Source organism: Zosterops lateralis (assembly GCF_965231275.1).
Source record: "Zosterops lateralis genome assembly, chromosome: W".
NCBI lineage: Eukaryota > Metazoa > Chordata > Aves > Passeriformes > Zosteropidae > Zosterops > Zosterops lateralis.
In genome coordinates, this window is record NC_139801.1 from 6843390 (window position 1) to 6865105 (window position 21716).

General features: G+C 46.8%; 1 protein-coding gene across 3 annotated transcripts in view; it reads right to left on the bottom strand.

The window, feature by feature from the left end:
- Window positions 1-21716, bottom strand: part of LOC310922286 (Golgi phosphoprotein 3-like) — a 109536-nt gene that overhangs the window by 26076 nt on the left and 61744 nt on the right. For all 3 annotated transcript variants that reach the window (XM_083882728.1, XM_083882729.1, XM_083882730.1), the window contains exon 3: window positions 11427-11541. In XM_083882728.1, coding sequence (XP_083738854.1) covers window positions 11427-11541 — 115 coding nt within the window. The remainder of the gene's footprint in view (window positions 1-11426; window positions 11542-21716) is intronic.

Consider the following 21716-nt stretch of genomic DNA (forward strand, 5'->3'; position numbering starts at 1 on the left):
ACACATGCATATCGCCATATTGTGAACCTTGAAGGCTTTTGATTAAAGATTTGCTTTTATATTATCATTTTAACACTGTTTGGAAAAGATCTGTGTTTTATTCCAGGCAACAGTTTTGGCACCACCAGACGAGACCTCCGGGACCCTGGGGAACTTCTCTGAACTGAGTTACATTCTGCTGGAAGGTCTTCTGCCGGAACCTTTTAGGAGTTTCCCACGGCAATCTGGGAGGCTCTGTGAGTCCCAAGATCCCACACAGAAGCAGAAGGTAATATAAAAGCAATTCTTTTTGTTGTAATTGTGCTAGTAATTTTTGCTTTTTCCAGAAATAGACAGGTTTTGGGGACTGGAATACGACCTTTTTGCAGGATCCTTTTGTTTGTGGTCTTTGGAGGTCATTTATTTATTCAATCTTTGAAGGTTTGCCCCAGCACAGGGGAGGGGGTGCCCCACTTGAGGCTCCTAGAGGCTTTTCTCCCCTTTGCGTTTTTGCCCAGGGAACCGCAGGTTAACCCCAGCTCAGCTCGGCTTGTGGAAAAGGAGGGAGGGAGTTGGGGCACTGAACCATGCTTGGTTCTGAGACAAGGGTTTTATAGTACAGCAAGAAATATCCGACTCTAGTGGTGGTGCCCAGCACTAGCTACCAGTGTCGCAACCTTGGGTATGCCGGTTCTACTTCGGATTCAGGGAAGTGGGTTTTTTTCCTCTCTTCTTTTCCTTTGCCCTCTCCAGTCAGAGTTTAACCTGCTTTGGCTAGGTTTTTCGTAATCCACGTGGCACAGCTTTGGTCTACTTTTTGCGTGTAAGCAGACATTCCTCCCTGCAGTGGCTCAGCTGAGCCGCAGTGAGCCACATAGAAGCCGTCATCTTGGTTTTGTGGAAAGGTGGGGAGGAGCAGGGTGCTCTGGTTCAGTGCTTCCTAGACTGCAGTAGCCTGCTCATGCTGATCTAAGTGAATGGTGCACAGAGTTAGGAATTTGACTTGACACCTCAAGGCAGTGGATGCTATACATGCTCTTGGAAGTGTTTTTCTTTTCCTTCCCCTGCCTAAAATAGAATATGGGGTGTGGGCTTTTAAAGGATGAAGAAATTCTTGATAATTCTGCCTTAGGTTTGGCATTACAACACTGGGGGCATTGACTGGCTCTAAGACATCTCTTGAAAGCCACATACTAATTAGGCTGTCTATGCAGCTTTGGCCTTTACATAATTTGGAGGGAAGAAAGGCTTAGCCATGATATGGAACCCTGGAAACCATTATGGTACCTCAGCTTCTGTCTATTCTCCACCAGGAACAAAGATGGGAGGAAGTTTTGTATGCAGAATTATTTTTACTCCTTATAAACCACCCAGAGTTACAAAAAAGGAAAAGGGGGGATTGTTATAAATGGATAATGTGATGGTTTGCTCTTGCAATTAAGCAATGAATATTGCGTGTATGTTAAGAGAAGTTTTGTTGATGTATGTTTATGTTATTGTAGTTTGTTGTTTGGACACCCTCTGTTCTCCCCATAGTCCCCTTTCCCCCCCTCTGTATTGTTGCCACCAGACAGCCTGGGTTGTCAGGGTTGTCTGGGACATGTGGAGGGAGGGTGTGTACATGTGCCCCTTGGATGGGGCAGTGGGGAATGGGGAAAGCCTGCTGCTGGGGAGACGTTGCATGACAACACCTTACCTCCAATCAAGTTGCAAGAAAGTCTCCACCAATGGACGGCAAAGAAGAGTTGACTGCCAGACTTTGGGAGGGGCCAGGGTTGGCTGATGCAACACCAGCGATATAAAAGGCAGAGCAGCCATTTTGTGGACAAGCTTCTGGCAGTTGGCCACGCTCCCAGCGCTGCCCTTTTTCCTTATTCAGTCCTTTGTTGTATTTGTTAAGGTTTAATAAACCTTTAAAATTTTAAAGTGAGGGGTCGTTTCTCACATGAATCAAATGAAACTCTGGTGGAGCAGCAGCCTGTTGTGGTTTTGAAAGGAAAGAAAGAGAAAGAAAAGGAGAAACAGTGTAAAGAGCCCCTAGAGAGCAAAATCTATGTCAGAGACCCAGATATATTAGACTTAGGTTTATTGATAGCTCTGAGTTTGAGGGGACTGGGGAATCAGGGACCCGTGAGAGTGGCTCCCGGTGCACTGCAACCACTATTGCAGCCGCAACCCATCCCTTTGCAGCCACAGCCACTACTGCCGCTGCTGCCACTGCCGCCGCAACCTGCTCCTTTGCAGTTGCCACTGGTTCTTTCACAGCCCTTGCCAGGTGGAGCTGCCCAGCTGTGCAAACACGGTCATGGTCCAACCCACCTCCTGCCCCTGGGACCCCTCTATGCTGCCCACGTAGGAGTTGGAGATGTGTGTCCTGTGAGTGCTACTGGGGTGGCTTGCGCAGGCACCGCCATTTGTGGGTGGAGGTGAGGTTGGGGGTGGAGCCCTGCACTGCCCGTGCTGCCAGGGGTGGCTCTGGCCCCGACTCTGCTATCTTTGTTGCAATCCTGGCTGCCACCGCCATTGGTGGTGACCTCCCCAACCCCACCTGTGCTGCTGATGGTGGCCCCACTGCCTTTGCTACTGCTGAAGGGAGGGGATGAGGGCAGGGACTAGCCCACCCCAGGGGATGACGTACCTCTCGTGGGCGGTGTGGCTGTGGCTGTCACAGTGGGTGCTGCAGAAGTGGCCCCTGACAGTAAGGGTGAGGGCGGGGCCCCTGTGCTGCCCATGGTCCAGGGCAGGGGTGGCAGGAGCCTGGCTCCCGTAGTGGGAGGGGCCATCCCACCTGCTTCCCTCTTCCCTCCTGTCTATGCTGCTGAGGTTGAGGGCAGTACTCCATGCTGCAGCAAAGGGGGAATGAGGCGGTGGGCAGGAGCCTGGCTTTCCCGTCTGCCCCTCCCCTCTCCCCCACCTACACAGCCCAAGGTGGGGGAGTGGGACCAAGTTTTGGGCCAATGGTTTGGCGTGCTTCCTATGCATACCCCAGTGCTTCCGGGGTGGCACCGGGTAGAACCCAGCTCCTACCCATTGGGGTAGCTCCAATTCTGTGGGTGGGGAAATGTGATTAACACATTTTATAGTTTTGTCTTGTTACATATAGGTAAAATCTTACAAAAGAAAGGCCTTGTAAAATCATCCTGCAGGACTTGTTACTCCAGCTAAGTATAGCTAACAGCTAGCCTGTCCCATGAGAACCTGCAAGCACATCGGCCGTTGCTCGTGAAAACTATCCAACACCTTTGAAAATAAGAAGTCTATCCCATGAGAATCTGTGAAGAAAAAATGTAAACATGTAGGAAGAAGTGAGCCTTAGCACGTACCCACATGAGCACCTACTAACCAATGAACTGAGTGGTAAGAAAGTTACTAACCAATTAGAATTAAACACGCTACCTTCTCATAGCCCTATAATATGAGGTTTGTGGAATACAGATTTGGCTTTTGCTGCTGGAACTTTGAAGTGTTGTGCCCATCTTTGTCCATCATCACAGTGACATTGGCTTTTGCAAATATTAAAGTGAATGCTATGTGCTGTGCATTATATGTTAACTTTTGCAGAAGTAGCTATAGTTGTGAAAAAATAACTAATGCTTTTACTTTTGTAGCTGACAGTAATTAAAATAACTCAGACATATTTGTGAAGTAGCTGATGTTGATTTAGAGTACTTGTGGTTAACTTACAATAACTAAAATAGTTAAACCATCTGCATGGTCAGATAACATTTGAGGAACAGGCATGATGAGGACCCCTGCTACTGACATTTTGACTATCAACAACTGTCACCTGCTGAAACCACGGAACAGGGGGGCATTGTGGAGGGTGATGCACGACCCTCAAAACCACATCCAAGATTACTGCACATGCTCTAAAAAGGCAGATCAGAGAAGGGGCCATGCTAAAAAGTTCCTGGAACATGTAAACAAGTTCAAAGAAATGTTTGAATATGTATAATCATTTATGGATATGTATTTGAATGATGCAATAGAAAAGGTGTATAAGAAGAGTTGCTATGGTTAGCCGGTGTGCCTTTGGCTACAGCTACGCACCCAGCGCTGTTACTTTTGCTTTATTGATTTTGTCCCCTATGGTCTTTTATTAAATTTTTAAAAATTCAACTGAGGAGTGGGCTCCATTTCTCACAGGAAATAATACAGACCTCCAAGAAAAAAGAAAGGCAGGCTCACTCTCCCTACTCTCCTCCTCCCCTGAGAAGGGAAACTGCAGAACCAAAAACTATTAAAAGTGAACCTGCCAGCATACACTCCAGTACCTCCTCCAAAGAGGAGGAAACTGAGGAAAAAACATCTGTTTCAGCTGGGAAGAGAAAGGAAAAAAAGGCAAAAGAGGCTATAGCAGCCTCTAGCCCTGTGGCTGGGTGCACCACATCTAAAAAGGAAGAAATTGTTATACAAGGTGCCTTGAGACAAGCCAGGGTAGCCAGGGTCCTGTCTTAATAAGGGTTCCCTTTTCTCTTGTTGAGCTGCAGCAGTGGAAGCCCTCAGTCAAGGAGTATAGACACAATACAGAAAATGTAGCTAATTTTGTAGAAAGAGCTAATTAATCACCAAATCCAGTTCTGAGCCCCTCAGTTTAGGAAGGATGTTGAGACGCTTGAGCATGTCCAGAGGAGGGCAACAAAGCTGGTGAGGGGCTTGGAACACAAGCCCTGTGAGGAACGACTGAGGGAGCTGGGGTTGTTTACCCAGGAGAAAAGGAGACTCAGAGGTGACCTTATCACTCTCTACAACTTCCTGAAAAGTGGTTGTAGTCAGGTGGGGGTTGGTCTCTTTCTCCAGGCAGCAACTGACAGAATGAGAGGACACAGTCTTAAGCTGTGCCAAGGGAAATATAGGTTTGATATTAAGAAAAAGTTTTTTATAGAAAGAGTGATAAAGTACAGGAATTGTCTGCCCAGGGTGGTGGTGGAGTAACCATACCTGGATGTGTTTAAAAAAAGATTGGATGTGGCACTCGGTGCCATGGTTTAGTTGAGGTGTTAGGGCATGGGTTGGACTCAATGATCTTGAAGGTCTCTTCCAGCCTAGTGATTCTGTGATTCTGTAAATCCAGACTGGAATGATTTAGAAGCCATAATGGATACTTTGATAGAACTAAGAAAAAGATGGTAAGGAGGGCAGTTCAGTCTGCAATAGAGGCACAGATGGCAACTGGTACTCTTCAAGGGTCAGTTACTGATTTTTTCCCTTCAGAGGATTCCAAGTGGGACTTCAGTGTAACAGAGCAAATGGAATGGTTGAAACAATATCAGAATTGGGTGGTCTATGTGATGAGAAATGAAATCCTTAAAGCAATAAATTGGTCGAGATTATACGACATAAAGCAAAATGAAAATGAATCCCCAACAGACTTTTTGAAAAGGCTAAAAGAGGCTGCATGAAAATACACGACTGGACCTTGAATCAGCTGAAAGGATGACACACCTGGTCTATCTGTTTATAGGTCAATCTACAGATGATATAAGAATAAAACTGTAAAAGGTAGAGCAGAGGGAAGATCTAAGTAAATTGTTGATATGGCTTGGAAGGTATATTGAAATAGGGGTTCAAAAACTGGAGATCCAAAGGACAGGGAAAATTGCCATGAGTATAATAGATGCAAAGGCCAGCATTGTAAAGGGGTCGATCAGGAAAAGACATCTAAGGAACCTAGAAAGGGTACTCCTCTGGATAAGAGCCAATGTACTTTTTGCATGAAGAAAAGACTGGAAAAAGGAGCATCCTGTGCTGGTGAAGAAGAAATTTCCAGACCCAGCTCCTGAACTAGCTGTGAATGGGGAATGAGGGGCACCAAAAGTCTCTTCCCCAGCAGATCCTTTGGTTAGCTAAGCTGGGGAAAAACAAAATTGAGGTTTTGGTGGATACGGGGGCTACATATTCTGTTAAATACTTTAGAAGGGAAGCAAAGTCAAGACACTGTAAAAGTGATTGGTGCCACAGGGGTAAGTGAAACAAAAGGCTTTTCTTCAAGCCTTTGAAATTCAAACTGGGAAAGCACTGGGAGAGTCATCATCAATTCGTCTATATGCCAAAGTCTCCTAAGCCTTTGATGGGTAGGGATCTATTGGAGAAGTTAGAAGCAGAAATTAAGTTTTGCAAAGGGAAGGGAATACAAGTTATAATTCCTGAGACTAAATTTGTTAAAGCAGCTGCCCTTTTCATACCGGAGGACTGTAGTGCAATCCCCACAGAAGTGGAAAATGCTGTCCTTCCAATAGTGTGGGCCAGTGATTTTCCTGGCAGGTGCAAATGGACAGAACCTGTAAGCATTGCACTTAAACCAGGAACCACACTGGTAAGATAAAAGCAATACCCTTTGAAGTTAGAAAGTCGTAGAGGGTTAGCCCCTATAATTGAGAAGTTCCTTAAATTTGGGTTATTGATAGAATGTGAATCCAAATAAAACATGCCCAGCCTGCTAGTAAAAAAGGCTGATGGTAAAAGCTACCGATTGGTGCAGGATTTAAGAGCAATTAACGAAATAACAGAGGATATTCACCCAGTAGTGGCCAATCCCTATACCCTTTTGATCACACTGACAGAGTTTCGGGTGGTTTACTGAGTTAGATTTCAAAGATGCCTTCTTCTGCATTCCTGTAAATAAGAATAGTCAAGAACTTTTTACTTTTGAGTGGGAAAATCCTGAAACAGGGAGAAGAAGCCAACTCACCCAGACAGTCCAACCCCAGGGTTTCAAGAATAGCCCAACTATATTTGGAAACCAGTTGGCAGAAGAATTGGAGGACTGGAGAAGACAAGAACCAGGAGGGGCTGTTTTACAATACATGGAATATACTAATTGCAGCCAAAGATCAAGATGACTGCATCCAAGTCACTGTAGTTTGTTAACCTTTTTGGGACTAAGTGGGTATAGAGTCTTAAAAGAGAAAGCACAGATTGCCAAGGAAGCAGTGATTTATTTGGGATTTGGGATCTTTTGTGGACATAGACAACTCAGCAGAGAACAGAAATAAGCCATGGATACTAGCACAGTTCCTTGGAAACCAGTGAAGAGCTGTGTTCTGCTTTTCAGAACAGCTAGACAATGTTAGCCAAGGGTGGCCTGGGTGTTTGAAAGCTGTGGTGGCTACTGTTATATTGATCCAAGAAGCTCGGAAATTCACCCTTGGGCAACACATTGTCATGTACATACCCCATGCAGTGCTAACTGTACTTGAATAAAAGGGGAGGGGGGCAATGGTTGTGCCCTAGCAGGATGCTTAAGTGCCAAGCTGGGTTGTTGGAGCAAGATGTTACCCTTAAAACAACCTCTGTCATCAACACATGTTTCTGTCCTCCATGTTGATTGACAGTGTGCCTGAGCATGACTGTTTACAGACCATAGAAGAGGCCTATTCCAGCAGACCAAACCTGAAGGATGTGCCTCTAGAAAATCCAGATTGGGAACTGTATACAGATGGAAGCTGCTTCATGAGAGATGGTAAATGAATGACAGGTTATGCAGTGACAACTACGGATAAGGTAATCGGGCAAAGGGCTTGCCACTAGATGTATCATCACAGAACACTGAATTGATTGCACTGACAAGAGCTCTAGAACTGAACGAAGGAAAGAAGGTAAATGTATGGACTGATTTTAAATATGCATTTATTAGTGTTGTGCATGCCCATGGAGCCATCTGGAAGGAGAGAGGGCTGCTGACCGCTCAAGGTATTGGGAACAAACATGCTGAACATATCCTTGCACTCCTGCAGAGTATTTGGAAGCCTACAGAGGTGGCTATTAAGCACTGCAAGGCTCATCAAAAGGAAAAACAATTCCCAAATTAGGGAATCATTTTGCCAATGGAATAGCAAAAGGGGCTGCAGATAGTACCACAAAAAAAAAAAAAAAAAAAATCAATCTGTCAGGGTTTATGAAGCCACGGATATTGATAATAAGAGAGGGTCAGACTGAGACAGACGTAGATCCAACCAACATGGTTAATTCTACGAAGTCCCCCTATTTCATCTAAAATGGCAGGTTATATACTCTTCTAGATAGTTTACAAATGCAGACACATTTCCATTGGCACACAGCAGAGGAAAGAATGTAAACACACATTGTTTGGTTTACCCTTAAGGTGGCTAACACCTGCATACTAACAATTCTATTCAATGACCTTCAACACCCTATTATCTTTTCCAAACACCTTAATATCTAATTCTAACTGCGCCACAGCTAACTGAGAATTTTCTCCTGTGTCACAGGCCTAAGGCCTCAGGTTAGGCCTCAGTCAAGGTAGTTCAATATCTATATATAAATCATGTTTTCTTTCCCTAAGAAATTTAGCAACAGGTTAACCCCAAAGTATGATCAGAAAGACCACCAGTTAATTGGGTCCATTAAGGCTGAAATTAAAGTAAATAAATGGGCTGTTACACCAGTGGGACAGGTTGTAGTCCCACTCCTGCTCCTTTGGGAGATAGGTCAGCAGGAACATGAAGGTACCCATTGGGGAACAGAAAATCTTTTGAAGCATCTGAAAAAGGTAGTAATAGGAAAGGGAATGACTGAAATTGTGCAGTCTATAATGAGCAAATGTGAAATCTGCTGTCAAAATAATCCTGATACAAGCAAAAGAGTAGTGCTAGGGGTGACAAAGGCCAGAGACCTTCTTGGAGACTATTGACAGGTGAATTTTGCTCTTACCACATAATGAAGGATACAGGTATGTACTGATGTTGATTGACACCTTCAGTGGATGACCTGAAGCTTACTCCTGTTGTACTAACACAGTAAAAGAATTGGTAAAAGTCTTGCTCAATCATATAATTCCAAGGTTTGGAATTCCTTTGGGGTTGTCATCAGATAGAGGGCCGCACTTTGTTGCAACAGTAGTGGGGGAGGTTAGTCGAATTCTGAGAATTGCTTGGGATCTGCATCGCCCTACAGACCTCAGGTGAGTGGTAAAGTTGAACATATGAATGGAACCCTCAAAACACAGATTAGCAAAATTTGTCAAGAGACATCTGGGACATGGGTTCAGGCTTTGCTTATAGCCTTACTGAGATTTCACATACAACCAAGGCAGAGAGGCAACATAAGTCCCTATGAGATATTGTATGGCAGGTCATATCCAATTCCACATATCCCTGGAGACATCTATATGAGGGGGAAAATTGACTAACAAAAGTATTTAATGGCTTTAAGCTCAATTTTGCAGAAGCTCCAGAGAAGGACTGGACACACCTGCTCATCTGTTCCAGCCTGGAGACTGGGTCTATGTTAAATGGTGGGACAGTGACCCCCTGCAAGTTAAGTGGAGAGGACCATTCCGAGTCCTGCTGACTACCCTCACTGCAGTCAAAGTTGCTGGCAAAGGACCCTGGATTCACTACTCCAGAGTTAAAAAGGCTTCTGCTTCTGAAATAACTGGAAAAACAGAGACAGATACAATTGATGATATGGTTTAAACTGTTCTTTTGTGTCTGCTATCCACACCATTGGTAACCACGACTCAGGTGTAGACTCAAAATTTGCAAAGCAGAATGGCCATCAATTTCCTACTAGCCTCACAAGGGGGTGTGTGTACAGTCATTAATATTAGTGTTCTTACGTAGATCAGAGAGGAAGGATTAATAACGATTTGGCTAAAATCTGAAGACAAACTCAAATTCTACATCAGGTAACTCTCACAGATCTTTCGTATACTTGCCTCATGGTTACCAAATTGGGCTTGGATAAAACAACTATTCATACTGGCTATATTTGTAGTTGCTGTCTGCATAATAGCTGGCTGTATGATTCAGTGCTGTGATTTCTGGTCATCTTTATGGTCTAACATCAAATCTAAGTGGTAGACACTAAACAATGTGGAATTTTTGTCAAGTATCTGAAGGGGGGAATGATGCCTAAAGATTTTTAGCTTTTATGTATTCTTCATGTATTTGTAGCTCTGTAGACTGTTAACGCATGGTTGTAACTTCTAGTACTTTTCCAGCTCTCTTTCACACTGCAAACAAACCCTTATTGATACATTCCTGAAATTCTGTTTAGTCTTATTTGCTAGTTTAGCAAGGACATTTTGTTTTGCACCATGTATCATAGACATAACAAAGGTAGAGTTAGAGGATCAGGAAGGAGGGATCCAATGGGGCAGAACCTGTGGGGGGAGATTACCTAACCAACTGCTCTTCTAATTGGACAATATTTACTAGATATACTAATTGCCTGATCTTATAAAATTGTACAAATCTAATTCCAGGCACCTTTTTTCCACCATATTGTGTACCTAAAGGCTTTTAAGTAAATGTTTACTTTTATATTATCATTTTAACGTTGTTTGGGAAGGTTTTGTTCTATTTCCAGGCAAAACCGCAAGGCACCATTTTAGGCCCAATTGTCTTCGACATCTTCATAAACTACTTAAACGTAGGACTTGAAGCTATATTAAGTTTGCTGATGACACTAAATTGCCAGGAGCTGTTGACTCCTTCAAAAGCAGAGAGGCCCTGCAGAGAGACCTTGACAAATTAGAGGTCTGGGTAATCACCAACTGTATGAAGTTTAACAAGGGCAAGTGTCAGATCCTGCACCTCGAATGGGGCAACTCTGGATATACGGACAGACTGGGGAACGAGAGACTGGAGAGCAGCTCTGAGGAAAGGGACCTGGGGGTCCTGGTTGATGGCAAGTTGAATATGAGAACAGTGTGCCCTGGAGCCATAAGGATCAACCATATCCTGGGGTGCATGGGGCAAAGCATTGCCAGCTGCTTGAGAGAGGTGATTTTCCTTCTACTCTGAACTGGTGCATCCTCACTGCAAGTCCTGTGTGCAGTTTTGAGCACAAGCATCACAATATAAGAAGGACTAGTGATAGGCCCTAAGGAAACATCTAGAACAATGTCAGGGGAGGTTTAAATTAGATATTAGGAAAAGGTTCTTTACCCAGAGGGTAGTTGGGCACTGGAACAGGCTTCTGAAGGAAGTGGTCATGGCCCCAAGCCTGACAGAATCCAAGAAGTGCTTGCACAGTATTCTCAGGCATGTGGTGTGACTCTTGGGGCTGTCCTGTGCCTGGTTAGGAGTTGGACTCTGATCCTTGTAGGTCACTTCCAACTCAGGCTATTCTATGATTCTGTGATACTCCAAACTTCCACTATCCTTCATTTCCAATTACAGAGAAAGGACATTATATCTCCAGGGTGCAGTGCTGATTTACTTCAGTCAGCAGAAGACACCTCTTCCACAGATGTCTTCTGACACTTCCATCTAGATCCTTTCTGTACCAAGTTAAGTCAAAAGCAAGTAACTCATATTTGATTAAAGGCTAAAATTAGCAAGAGACTACTCTAGAGGACACAGTGATGAACTTTTTTGCATGCAATCTTCACAAAAATCTAACAGTATAATCTCTAGTGATGCCAGATAATTAGCTTTATTCGGGAGGGAAAAAGCAAATATATTATGTTCAAGGCTTACCACTAAGCAGTTCAATCCAATTTTGTACTGTTTCAGGAGGTTGGGTCTCTTTTATGTGTTTCAGAGCTTCATCAAGCAGAACATCCCCTGTAGGAGCATCTGACTTGCAAATTACCTAGGACAGAATGAAATGCAGTCAGGATTTTTACTTAATTCATATACCATACCATAAACATCCAACAATAGAAATTTGAAAAATCTACCTGTTATCAGAACCAAGGAAAATTTTAAGGAGTGAGCTATATTCTCAAAGAATATGCAAGTTTAAGAAATACGTAGTTGCTAGAAAAACTATTTAGGATTTTAATTACAAAGCTCTGTTATGTCTTAAGTTATCTATAATCTCTATTAACCTTAATTGACCAGAACTATAGTATTATTAACATGCTTAATACCTAATTTTTTAAGGAAGATAATCAACTAACCGGGCAAGGTCCTTCACTTTCTCCCCAAAATAAAATATACTACTGTGCTAAATTGCTCTCTGATAACAGTCCATTTTACTGCTTCAAGTCAATTTATTCAGAATAGTGCAGATAGACAATTAGGCCACGTGAAATTGAGAAATCAATTAGAAAGTGAAAAGGCAGGAAAAATGCTTTTCTTCTTTCATATGTTGATGGATAAAATAGGTTCAAGACAACATCTATCAGTTTTACAGCTCTGAGGAACATTTTAACCAGCAACACTAAATTCCATTCACTAACAGTTAAAATACACATATTAGGCAAAATATGTGTGTAGCAATAAATCCATTAATATGCAGTCATAAATGAAGCATCACTTAAGTTTGTTATTAAATAACTTCTAAAATTATTTTTTCCCCAAGAGAGCACAAGAGAGAGAAAAAAAAATCATTTACAGAAGCATAACAAAATTTAAAAATGTGAGTAACTGCTTGTTTACCAGTATAAGTAGTTGCATAAACCATGTACAAACACCCTTTTTTTCTGCTTAGAAAAACAACAACGCCTATGGTTCTTCCAAGCTTGTCTCCTGGCTAGCTTGCTATTCAGATACCATATAAACGAGTTATTCCTTTGGGTCCAGATTTCAGACAGAGACGTGATCTTGCTTGGAAGAAGGAGAGGCTTACACTTGGTGGTAATTAGAAAGGTGTTTATTCAGGGTGAAGCCCAGGGTGCAAGAGCGTGAGTGTGAGTGAGGATTTTGGCTCTCCCCTGCTCTTAAGTACAGGGGCGTTACTGTTGGAAATGGGGGGGAGTGACTTAGGTACAGGGGGCATTGTCATTGCCATTTTGGGACAAAAGGGGTGTGGGGATACCTGAAGCCTTGGCTGAGCCATCTGGCTTTGCCAGAGCCATAAAGTACCAGGTTGTGTCAATTGATAAGGTACAATGGAAGATACAATGGGGAGGGAGAGGCCGATTGAGGGGATAATGACAGGGATTAAGGAAAAGGGGGTGGGGGTAGGAATGAACTATTACAGAAACTCAATAACAAAAATCATACAGAACTTTAGAAAACTCAAAATGCACACTGCAGCAAATGCCAAACTAAAACATACAGATTTAACTAGCAACCCAAGTCACAGAATCACAGAATGGGTAAGGTTGAAAAGAACCACAGTGTGTTCATCTCATCCAACCTCCCTGCTCAAGCAGGGTCATCCCATAGCATATGGCACAGGATTGTGTCCAGATGGTTCTTGAATATCTACAGTGATGGAGACTCCATACCCTCTCTGGTCTCTGTTCCAGTCCTCAGTCATCCACACAGGAAAGAAGTTCTTCCTCATATTCAGGTGAATCAGTTTCTGCCCACTGCCTCTTGTCTTATTGGTTGCCACCACTGAAAAGAGCCTGGCTGCATCCTCTGACACTCTCCCTTCAGATAATGATAGACATTGATAAGGTCATCTCTCAGTTGTCTCTTCTTGAGGCTGAACAGGCCCAATTCTCTCAGTCCTTCCTCTTAAGAGAGATGCTTCAGTCCTCTCATCATCTTTCTCACCCCCTGCTGAAGCAGGAAGAGCTTGAAGCCATGGTGCAACAGCAGAACTATGATGTGGTCGCTATCACAGAAATGTAGTGGGACAACTCACATGGCTGGAACGCTGCACTGGATGGCTACAAGCTCTTCAGAAGAGACAGGAAAGGGAGAAGGGGTGGAGGGGTGGCCCTTTATATTAGGAAGGCTTTTGATGCCATAGATATTATAACTAGTGATGATGAAGTTGAATGCTTATGGGTAAGAATTAAGGGGAAGGCCAAAAAGACTGACATCCTATTGGGAATCTGTTATCCTCCACTCAACCAGGAAGAACAGGTGGACAACCTATTCTATAAGCAGATGGAGAATGTTTCAGGAGCACCAGCTCTTGTTCTTGTAGGTGACTTTAACCTACCAGACATCTGCTGGGAACGTAATATAGCAGAAAGGAGGCAGTCCAGGAAGTTTTTAGAATGTATTGAGGACAACTTCTTGTTGCAGCTGGTGAGTGAGTCCACCAGGGTAGGACTATGTTAGACTTGTTGTTTACAAATAGAGATGGGCTGGTAGAAGATGTGGTAGTTGGAGGCCACTTGGGGCATAGTGATCATGAAATTATAGAGTTCTCAATATTTGGTGAAATCAGGAGGAACATCAAAAAGACTTTTATACTGGACTTTCGGAGGGTAGACTTTGACCTATTCAGGAGGCTTGTCCGGAGACTTACTTGGGAAGTAGTTTTTAAAAACAAAGGAGTCCAGGAAAGGTGGGCATGCTTCAAAACAGAGATCTTGAGGGCACAGGAACAGACTGTCCTTGTGTGCCGAAAGACGAGTCAACAAGGCAAACATCCAGCCTGGATGGGTAACGAGATTTTGAAAGAACTTAGGAATAAAAAAAGGATGTATCATCTCTGGAAGGAGGTTCAGGTCTCTCAGGAACCATTTAGGGGGGTTTCTAGGGTATGTCGGAAGAAAATTAGGGAGGCCAAAACTCAGTTTGAACTTAATTTGGCAACTTCTGTAAAGGATAAAAAATCTTTTTACAAATATGTTAATGGTAAAAGGAAGGATGAGACCAACCTTTGTTATCTATTGTGTCGCTATGTCGGACACACAAAAGACACGCAGGCCACAGCAGGTCAAGCAGCTATGAATATATTTTAATGTCTGACTCCATCCTTATATACATTTTGTACAGAAGGCCAAAGATTGGCCAAAAGGGTCACCACCTTATGAACATCATTGGTGGGCTTGACCATCAATCTCATTCCTCCTCCTAGAGAAGAAATATGTAAACACATAGATAAAGTTCTAATAATACAATATTGTTTATGTGAAGCAGCGTGAGAATGCCGCTGCAAAGGCACAAAATTTCACAGGCAAGAAATTCAGGGCGACATCTCACCCTTTTACCATTAAAAAAGAAAAAAAAAACAAAAAAAAAGAAAATGAACAATGTTCAATTTCTGGTTGTGGAAGGGCCATCGGAGTGATCACTTGCGACCTCGACATCAGAGTCGTCACTCAGTGGTTCCTCCACTTGTTGACCTTCATGTTGGTCACGGTCTCCTGGCTGTCTGTTGGCCAAATTCTGTCTCTGCGGTCTCAGGTCAGGACGAACACACTTTGCAGGTACCCAGCGAACTCCAGTATCTGTGGAGACACAAGCATACCCTCGCCCCGAAGCGATAAGGTCATAGGGACCTTCCCATTGCTTGGTGACTAGATTTCGCACCCGGACCTTCGCTCGGGGCTGATGCGTCTCGTCCGAAGCCTGCAATGAAAGGTGGTGATTCAGGAAAACAGGGTTACTTGAGTTCTGCGGCACCGTAAGGTGATTAATTGTATACAAAGCCTTTTGCAACCGACTGTGTGGGGTTTCACCCTGCATTCCCCGCTTTTGCTTCTGGAGAGCACGCTTGAGTGTACCATGAGCGCGTTCTACAATTGCCTGGCCGGTGGGGGAATGAGGGATACCCAACTTATGTGAAACACCCCACAACTGCAGGAACTGCCGCACCCTCTGCGAGGTGTAAGCAGGACCATTGTCGGTCTTGACAGCAGAAGGTATGCCTAAAACAGCAAAGGCCTGCCTCCAGTGGGCAATGACATCACGGGCCTTTTCTCCTGCATGAGCTGAAGCCCACATAGCAGATGAGAATGTGTCCACCATAACATGCACATACTTGAGCCGGCCGAACTCGGCAACCTGCGTAACATCTGTCTGCCAAAGTTCCAAGGCCTTAAGGCCCCTGGGGTTTACCCCTGCCGGCAAAGGTGCAGCGACTGCGTGACAGTCATCACAGGACTCGACGATGTCACGGGCCTCAGTTGGTGTCAACTGAAACTGCTTCTGCAGCGTATGCGCGTTCTGGTGGAAGAACCCATGTGATGCCTTGGCCTGCGCGAGTGTATCAGGCTGAGGTGCTACCCACGCTGGGTTAGCCAACTTGTCAGCCCTCGCGTTACCTTCCGCTACGAATCCAGGCAAATTCGTGTGGCTTCGAACGTGCAGAACATAGTAGGGATGAACCCTGTCCTGAAGTGCACACCACAGGGTCTCCAGTAAATGAAACAAGGCAGGATTACTGACCTCTCTCAATACCGAATGACCCAACCGCTGAGCAATGTCGGCCACATAAGCGGAATCCGTGACCAAATTGAAGGGTTGCTGGGAAAATTTCTGAAAAGCCATGACGGCAGCCCTTAACTCAACCAACTGGGCTGACCCATCCTCGTGGCCTTCCAGGACCTTCCATTCAGATCCATCCTTCCAAGTGACAATGGCCTTCCCTGTTTTTCCCGATCCATCAGTGAAGACGGTGGGTCCTTGCACTGGTTCCTGGCTATGTTTGGGCCTCAATGAAATTTGTGTGGATTTGGCCACCTGCAGTAGCTTGTGGCTGGGCAGATGATAAGTGATCTGCCCTGTAAAATTCTCCAGAGCACTTTGCAGTGACACACTGTTTGCAAGGCTCCAGTCGAAATCTTCCCGTGGTACCGGGAGCACAATCTGTGCAGGATCCACACCCATCAATTGAAAACACCGTTGTCGGCATTTGGTTATCAAACGAGCAATGAGCTCGAACAATGCCGTTGCCGTCTTCTGCGGCTGATGGGGCAAGAAAACCCATTCCAGGACATGCAAGGGGTCAGACCACTTGTCACTCCATTGGCCAATTATAGCTGTGGGATGTAAATCTGGAGTGGTGATGAACACAGTGACATCAATGGAGGGATCAATACGATGAACCTGTCGAGCCGAAACAGCTCGCTGAACCTCCTCCAGCACCTGACGTGCCTCTGGGGTCAGTGTTCGAGGTGATTTCAGATCAGTGTCCCCCTTCAACAGATCAAACAGAGGAGACAACTGTCCTGTGGTCAGTCCTAAATACGGACGCAACCAAGTGATGACACCCACCAATTTCTGGGCATCATTTAATGTGTGCACTGAATTTTCAAATTGCACCTCTTGATGCTGGATCGTACGCTCCAGTATCTTGACACCCAGATACTTCCAGGGAGGTTGCTGCTGAACCTTTTCTGGAGCCACCTGCAGCCCATCAGAATGCAAAGCATGGACCAGCTGAGGCTGAATCCTCTGCAACTCATCCTGGCTGGATGCAGCCACCACGATATCATCCATGTAGTAAAAAATTTGGGCATTCGGAAACTGCCTGCGAACTCCAGACAAGGCTTGGGCCACATACCATTGGCACAGGCTCGGGGAATTTCGCATGCCTTGCGGCAAAACTCTCCATTGATATCGTTTTGCAGGCTCAGCATTATTAATTGCTGGCACTGAAAAGGCAAATTTCGGTCTGTCATCAGGATGCAAAGGAATTGTAAAAAAACAATCCTTCAGATCCACAACAAGGACCGGCCATTCTGCTGGAAGCATGGTGGGCGATGGCATACCAGCCTGCAGCATCCCCATGCTTTCCATCACTGCATTCACTTTTCGGAGGTCTTGCAACAGCCTCCATTTCCCAGACTTCTTTTTGATGCAGAACACAGGGGTGTTCCAGGGACTGGTAGAAGGCTCCAAGTGACCCTGGTCCAACTGGTCCTGCACCAAATCACGAAGGGCGACCAATTTATCTTGGGGAAGGGGCCACTGAGGATCCCAAATGGGTTTGTCCGTCAGCCACCATATAGGAGGCGTCGGACACACTGCGCCCTTCGACACAGTGGCCCCAATTAAAAATCCGTCCCCATGCGCACCCCCCACGCGGCCAGAGCATCCCTCCCCCATAAATTGGCAGGGGTGTCGGTGACATGGGGCCAGACAACAGCTGCCTGACCCTCTGGGTTCGTGATTGTCACCGGCTTCTGGCTCACGTAGCAATGCTTTGTCCCTCCCAGTCCTGCAACAGGCAACTGCACTGGGTCCAAAGGCCAATCCGGGGGCCATGCAGCAATGGACACAATCGTGATGTCTGCGCCCGTGTCAAGGGTCCCGCGGAGATGAATTTCTGATGGCGTTGCACCAGGAAGGGACAGGGTGCATGTCTTCTCGGGACGTCTCTTCTTGGTCAGGACGTCCGTCCAGAAGACCTGAGGTGGTCCAGTGGATCCGAAGCCGCCATCTCCTCTCACCTGACTCTCTGCCCTGGGAACAGAGGACTTAAAAGGCACAAGTTGAGCAATTCTTGTTTTCTCAGGGATAGTGAGGGGAGGAGTGGACGTGGAGACCATGGCATAAATCCTTCCCGTGTAATCTGCATCCACGAGACCCAGATGCACAATGATACCCTGAATGGTGGTACTAGATCTGCCCATAAGAAGGGCACTCAAACCATCACCCAGAGGACCAAAGGCGTCCAGGGGGATTTTATGCACTGTGCTGTCCTTCAGGACAACCGTTTCAGCGGTGCAGACATCTACGCCTGCTGAACCGCAGGTGCTGGCTATGAGCTTGCCCAGCAGATCTCCATCGGCTCTGGGGATTGGGAAGACACTTGTGTCTGAGCGCGCTTCCCCTTCGCGCTCCGCCGCCCGTTTCCCGAGCTCAACAGAGGTTGACCATTCACATGAACCGTTGCCTTACAAGCATCGGCCACGTGATTTGGTCATCCACAGCGTCCACAATAAAATGAAACAGTGGTCCCCTTTTTCCCTTTCTTTCCTTTCTTCTTGCCACTTTGAGCATTTGCCCATTTCTGCTTCCCACCCTGCTGCCCCTTCCAAATTGGCTGCTGGGTGGTAGCCAAGGCAACCACCTTACCACCAGTGGTGCCCGTCTTCGAACAGGCCTCAACCATCTGCATAAATGAGGGCTTGCCTGGCAAGGCCTCAATGATCTTCCGGCATTCTGCATTGCAATTGCTCCTTGCCACAGTGGTGAGCAACACACCTCTGGCAGTGAAATCATCCACCTGTCGCTCAACTGAAGCCGTCAGCCTATCTGCAAACCTCAAGAAAGGTTCATCTGGTCCCTGAAAAATCGTGGTAAATGTCTGTTTCGGTGCAGCCACCTCCATTGTCTGTACCAATGCTGCCATGCCAAGTCTTTGACTCTGCTCCAGCACCAAGGGCTCATAGGGAATCTGCTTATTCACATCAGCAAATTCACCTACACCCGTCAACACGTCTGGCCCAACCCCATACCTAGAGTCATCCTGACGAGCCATCCGATTCTGTGCTGCAGCAGTTTCAGCCAATTGAGTCCATTTAGACTCAAACATGTCATATTCGACTGGCTGAAAAAGAACCTTGGCCAAACACCGAATGTCATAGGGAGGTAACACGTCTGTGTCTATCAGTCGTAGTGTGTGCATCATCTCCGGAGACCCCAGACCGTGTTTACCAATCCTATCGCGAAGATCAACCAGTGCCTGCCACGACAAATGGGCATGTTTCTTTCGGCCGGCATCTTTCACCACAGGGAAAGCTTGCAGCCTGGCTGGCGAACCATCATTGTCCTCTGAATCATGTCCCGCGCGTTCCACAGGGACAGGGGCGAGAGCCCGTCTCGCAGCCCTTGCAGAGCTAGAGGATTCATCCTTGCCCTGCAGGGGGCGCCGTGCCGAACCACGGCCGCTCAGAGCTTCAGCCTTGGCACGGACATCCTCCCAAAACCGTGCGCGGTCTCGCGGCCGGACCGTCACCTGGCATGGGGGCAGGGTCCAATGACCAGCTGAAGGGGACTCAGCGTACCAAGACCCCGTGCCATGGGAGAACACCCGTCTATCATCGGCTGCGCCATCCCGTCCTTTAAAAGTGAACACCGCGGGGCTGGTTGCCGCCTCAGCGTCAGAGGCGGCGGCGTGCGAACCGCTGCCCCGGCTCAGGGGTGGGGGGGAGCGCAGCACTGGGCGGAGCGTGTCCCGCCTCGCCGTGGCACTGCCCCGCACTGCCTTCACAGGCGCGGGCGATTCAGGGGGAGAAGAAATCACGGGGGAGCAGCTGCGATCCCCACGAGAACGGGGGGGGGCTTGGGGAGGGCGACAAGCTCTTCGGCGAAACCGCCCGAAGACAACCCAAACGCCGCCCCATCCCGGGATTCCTGTCCGGCGGAGCCGCAGCCGCGGGGGGGGTATTGGAACCGCCCCCAACAAGGTCTCTTCGGCTGCGCGGACTCCAATGGTGGTGGTCCGGCGCCCCCGCTGCGGGGTGGACGTCTCACTCTCCGAGGCTGCGCCCCCCTGCGCGGACCGCGGCTGCGCTCCAGGCTGCCTGGAGCTGCGCGTGCTTTGCCGATCCCTGCCGCACGCCTCCGGGGCCGCGTCACCTTCCTCCACTGGGTATCTCGTAGAGATACCACAATGAGGACAGTCCGCAGTCACCATCCCGTTTTTCCGGTCCAAGCGCGCCTTCGGCGCTTCCAGCGCCGGGAACGCGTGGGGAGGGGAAGTGGAGGGATCAGCCCCCCGCCGCCTCCGCAGCTTAGAACTCAGGTGCATCAGTTCCGCAGGGCGTCCACGAGCCCCGGAATCTCCCGCACCCAAACGCCTACGAGGCGCAGGTACAGGTGGAGTCCGCACTGGGGACTCCAAGCCCGCCTCAGCGACTTTGGTGACGGAGGGCAAGCTGCCCTTACTGCTGCGCCTGTGTGGAGCGGGAATCGGTTTTCCTGCTGACATCGCAGGGGCGCGGGAGGTATCCAGTAAAGCCTCCGCACTCCAGCACCGCCTGCGAGGAGCAGGAACAGGAGAAACAGCCTCACCGTTTCTCCTGGCCTCCAGCCCGGAAGAAAAATTCAGGCTGGAGTCATCCTTTGAGGCCTCAGAACCGGGAGGTTGCAAAATACCCAGCGCCCCTCCCAGCTTTTTCCAAGTAATCAACAACCTCACAGACTCCCTGCCCCCCTCTTCAGTATAAACCTGAAGCAGCTCGTCTCCCAGGGACTGCCATTCTGCCGTCAAAAAAGCGACCTCAGGATTCCAAAAGAAACCATGGGTTCTAGCATAAAAAAACAACCCGCAAACGTCCCCTTGAGGTACATAGATTCCCTTCTTCCGTAGGACCTCAAACCAAAGGTCCAGCACGAGGGCATCATCCTCTGAGGACAGGGAAGAGACCATCTCTCTTACCACTCGTTACCTCAGCCACACAGCAAATGCAATCTCCACACTGGAAACAAACGCAGTCTGGACACGGAAGGGTCCACCCGACGTGCAGTTCACACGCGAGGTCACCAGATGTCGCTATGTCGGACACACAAAAGACACGCAGGCCACAGCAGGTCAAGCAGCTATGAATATATTTTAATGTCTGACTCCATCCTTATATACATTTTGTACAGAAGGCCAAAGATTGGCCAAAAGGGTCACCACCTTATGAACATCATTGGTGGGCTTGACCATCAATCTCATTCCTCCTCCTAGAGAAGAAATATGTAAACACATAGATAAAGTTCTAATAATACAATATTGTTTATGTGAAGCAGCGTGAGAATGCCGCTGCAAAGGCACAAAATTTCACAGGCAAGAAATTCAGGGCGACACTATTGGATGCAGGAGGGAACTTAGTAACTGCAGATGAGGAGAAGGTAGAAGTGCTTAACGCCTTCTTTGCTTCAGTCTTTAGTGGGAAGATGGCTTGTCCTCAGGATAATTGTCATACTGGGTTGGTCGACAGTGTCAAGGAACAGAATGCTCCTCCTATTATCCAGGAGGAGGCAGTCAGAGAAGTGTTGAGTAGCTTGAATGTCCAAAAATCTATGGGCCCAGATGGAATCCATCCCAGGGTGATGAGAGAGCTGACAGATGAGCTTGCAAAGCTGCTCTCCATCATTTACCAACAAACTTGGCTTACTGGTGAGGTTCTGGATGATTGGAAACTGGCCAATGTGATTCCCATTCATAAAAAGGGTAGAAAGGAGCATCCTGGT